The sequence below is a fragment of the Ctenocephalides felis genome, unplaced genomic scaffold, assembly GCF_003426905.1.
Source record: "Ctenocephalides felis isolate EL2017-DRISC unplaced genomic scaffold, ASM342690v1 CF-g0.4_SCAFFOLD_00149, whole genome shotgun sequence".
Taxonomy (NCBI): Eukaryota; Metazoa; Arthropoda; class Insecta; order Siphonaptera; family Pulicidae; genus Ctenocephalides; species Ctenocephalides felis.
In genome coordinates this window covers 11,174-15,087 of record NW_020536303.1, presented here as the reverse complement: position 1 = coordinate 15,087, position 3,914 = coordinate 11,174, and the positions used below count along the sequence as shown (strand labels likewise).

Here is a 3,914-nt window from a genome sequence, read left to right as displayed (position 1 = left end):
AAAACTACAGCAACTATTTTTCAAGATTCATTAAAGATAATTTAAGAAAAAACGGTTACAACAATCCCCTAGCTCCCCTATGTCAGTATTTCCCAAAGTGGTTTGTTTCTCCTACCTATGGTCCAAATGCGAAGTGACTATATTTGATATTTTATTGATCAAGTCGATTATATAATAATTTAGGAAAGTTAATACACTTCTATTAGAAATTCATTGATTGTAAAATAATAAACATTAGTTGTGGAATTATTTTTACTTGATTCGGTAATCGATCTTTATTTTGCAGAAATAAAATCAGTGGATCTCAAGATAAATTAATTTAACACTAGAAAGACGGACGCAGTCATTTTGACTGTTTTCCATTTTCAAACATAAAAATAACTATGTATTTGAAGTCGCAGCTTCGTGAAATTTTGTGACTTTTTATACAACATATAAATGCGTAGATAAATCGTATTATTTGCCGTATCTCACTTTTATTTTCAATATTCTTACATGTTATGCCTACATGGACGAAAAACAGTCATTTTGACTGCTATAGACATTTTACATAAACAAACGGCTTTGTTATTGTATTGCAAATCGTTACCTCGCGTTAACTCATCTCGAATGAGCGATAATGCATTTGTTACATAGAAATAACCGAATTTTGGTAAGTATTGACATTAGACCGGTCTTTTTGACGTAGTAAATTTCAGTATAACGCGTTGTTCAGTTGATTTTTTAGAACTTATAAATAAAATGTCGAAGAGAAGTGAATTATTGCAAAAGCTAACACACATAAGTGAAGAGTGTTCCGACATAGAATAAAATGCAGAAAATTGGGCACAATCATCTGAAGATGAATTGGATTATATTCCACGTGAATCATCTGATTCTGAGGGTAGCGATGAAGGTGATCACTATTGATGAAAATGAAAGTGCCATCAGTGTATGCAGGATGATGCTAAGTGGCTCAGAAACTGATGAAAGAATTCAAGAAACGGAAACAGCTGTCGATCGTACTGTATGGACAAAAATTGCCGAAGGTGGTACTCCAGGAAGGTCATCATCGAATTGTGTTTTCAAGGGTGTGAAAGGGCCAACAAGCTATGCAAAAAATAATATTATTACAGGTGATCTTGTCAGTGCATTTTCGTTGATAATAGATAATTATATTATCAAACACATAAAACAGTGCACAGAAGAAGAAGGCAGTCGAATTTTGAAGTACGATTGGACAACATCGTTACCGGAAATACGTGTATTTATTGGAATTTTATATGCTCGTGGAGCCTATGAGGCAAAAAAATCGAAATTGACTTATTTATGGTCAGCAAAGAAGACATGGCAAATCAAAGGTAAAGAAAATATACCGTAAAAACCAGTTCCAATCCAGTTGATGACCCCTGCAAATATTTTTCAATATTTTGGATTTGACTGCGATAAATGCCTGGATTCTTTACAAGGAAGCGACAGGAATAAAAATCCAAAGAAAACAAATCCTTAGAGAACAGTTTTTGTTTGAATTGGCAGAACAGCTTTCCGCGGACTACACGACATCAACACAAAAAAAAATCAAAGGAAATTATGACCCACAGATATCATGCTCATACCAGTAGTAATAAAAGAAATTTTTGCCAAATAAGACTTTGTAATAATAATAAAACTAATAATACGTGTCAAATTTGCAACAAACATGTTTGCGGAAAATGTACTCATAAAAAGATCTCAAATTATATTTGCATGAATTGTAAAAATAATGAACTTCTTTGTCAGATGAACTATTTTTTTATTTTTAGCACTCATAGATAATTTGTATAAATGTAAATAGTACATGAAATAATAAAAATTAATTTTAAACAAATTTCTAAACGCATTATTTATTTTTTTCACGACGCAGTCATTTTGACTGTTTTCAGGCAATGTAGGTATACTCAATTCGTCCGTCTTTCTAGTGTTAAGAAAAAACTGTTATAACAATTCCCTAGCTCCCCTATGTCTATATTTCCCAAAGCGATTCGTTTCGCTTACCTATGGTCCAAATTCGAAAAGTGATGAAATTTGAGTTTTTTTTATTAAGTCGATTATATAATTATTTAGGGAAGTTCATGCAACTTGCCTTGAAATATGAACCACTCACAACTTTATTACTAGAAATTAAAAAGAAAAATGTATATCGATAAATAGGGGTTTACCCAAAGGGCAAAACGTCGCTAATATGACAACAAATGTTGGGAAAGCTATAGTTATTCAACTAGAAAATAAACACAAGATTAGATGATTATCATCTCAGTTAATTCTTAAGAACGTCATTATTGACACATAATATGATAAAATATATTTATTCTTATCCCATATCTCACTTAAAATAAAAAAAATAAGACAAACAAATAGAAGAAGTCACATGAATCTATTAAAAAACTTAGATAATTTTGCATATATGTACATTTATATGTTTGTGAAGACGAGATTGAAATGAAATATCATCAGCAGTTAAAAAACTTTGAGAGTAAGTCCTTATCTTTTACAAAAGAACGTACGGTTCTGTCTGAAGAGCAAACAAGGTGTCGGTGTGTTTTTGAAGGGACACGTCAATATCTTAATCAAACACTTCGCATCGTTAGTGTCGCGAAGTGCGCATTTTGTTTTCGGACCTAACAAGTTCTTCGACGAACAAACACCGATACTTCCGGAAGTTTACCTCTCGCATTTATGACAACCGGAATATATAATAGTCCGCTAAATGCTAAATGTATTTTTTCAGTATTATTATTCCCAAGGATATAAAAATATACTTATTGGCATAATTTATATTACTTTATAAATCCTCAACATTTTTTAATATTATTGAAGAAAATTTGAACAAATATCCCTATTTCTGTTTAAATGCTAAGAAAGAAAAAATCAACCTACAAAATTTCGTGAACTTTAATAATTGGAAGAAGTTCTAAGATATGAGAAAGGAGTAATAGTACTAACATAAACATACGAAATTGAGCTGTCGGCATATACAGCCAAAAATGTCATACAAAATGCGCCCTGGTATGCCTCCAACAATACAATAAATCGAGATTTAATTGAACATCAAATATATAAAAGAGGTTATCAAGGAAAGAAGCATGAACTATCATTAAAAGAACAAATATCATCCCAACACTTCTGCAAAAATTCTGCAGAAATAGCTATAACAGAAAGCAGCTGCAAAATTCAAGAAAATGACAACAGTAATTTAAAAATGTATAATTTATATGAATTACTAACATATAAAATTATATAAAAAAACTTATCAAGGGTAGAATTTCAAAAAGCCATCTACCACACAGCAGATAACCTCATTGAACTAAAACTTGTCAGATGGGTTATGACAAATAAATGGAAATTATAAACACTTAGAAAAATAGAAAGAACACTTAGTCTTAAATGGTTTCTTCAAAAAAGGATTTATATGTAGTAACTTTTTTACAATTTTTAAGTTTCTTTGTAATTTTGTATATTCTCCAGTTGTGAAATTATAGAGTAATTTAAATTAAAAATTAAAAACTATAAAAATTTGAATTGAAAAAAAAAACGTGAAACGCATTTAATATGTTCTACATAGCTTAAAAAATCTTAATATGTTACGAGAGAATTAATAAAAAATATGGTAACGCTAAGCCATGGGTATGAATTTGTAGAAAAATCTAAAAAAGCTATACTTTTGATCAGGCGTTTCACATATAAAAGTTAACTTACAAAACGCACAAATGTCAAATAACAATTTTATCACAACTGGATTTTTCTGATGTCTCATTGATAATACATACTTAAAGTTAGGTTTTAGGTGTAGAATGCCTAATTGCACAGCAATTACATAGTTATTTATCAGTTTTTAGTACCAATTCATATGGAGGTAGACCCATAACATAGCGTTACCACTTAGCTTAACATTTTTA

At 30.3% G+C, this 3,914-nt stretch overlaps 1 protein-coding gene across 1 annotated transcript; it reads left to right on the top strand.

Moving 5' to 3' along the window:
* The first annotated feature begins 889 nt into the window (after window positions 1-889).
* LOC113378374 lies at window positions 890-1,360 on the top strand. Its single transcript, XM_026618938.1, has one exon. It carries the CDS (start codon window positions 890-892, stop codon window positions 1,358-1,360), a length of 471 nt encoding a protein of 156 aa, XP_026474723.1.
* Window positions 1,361-3,914: the final 2,554 nt, after the last annotated feature.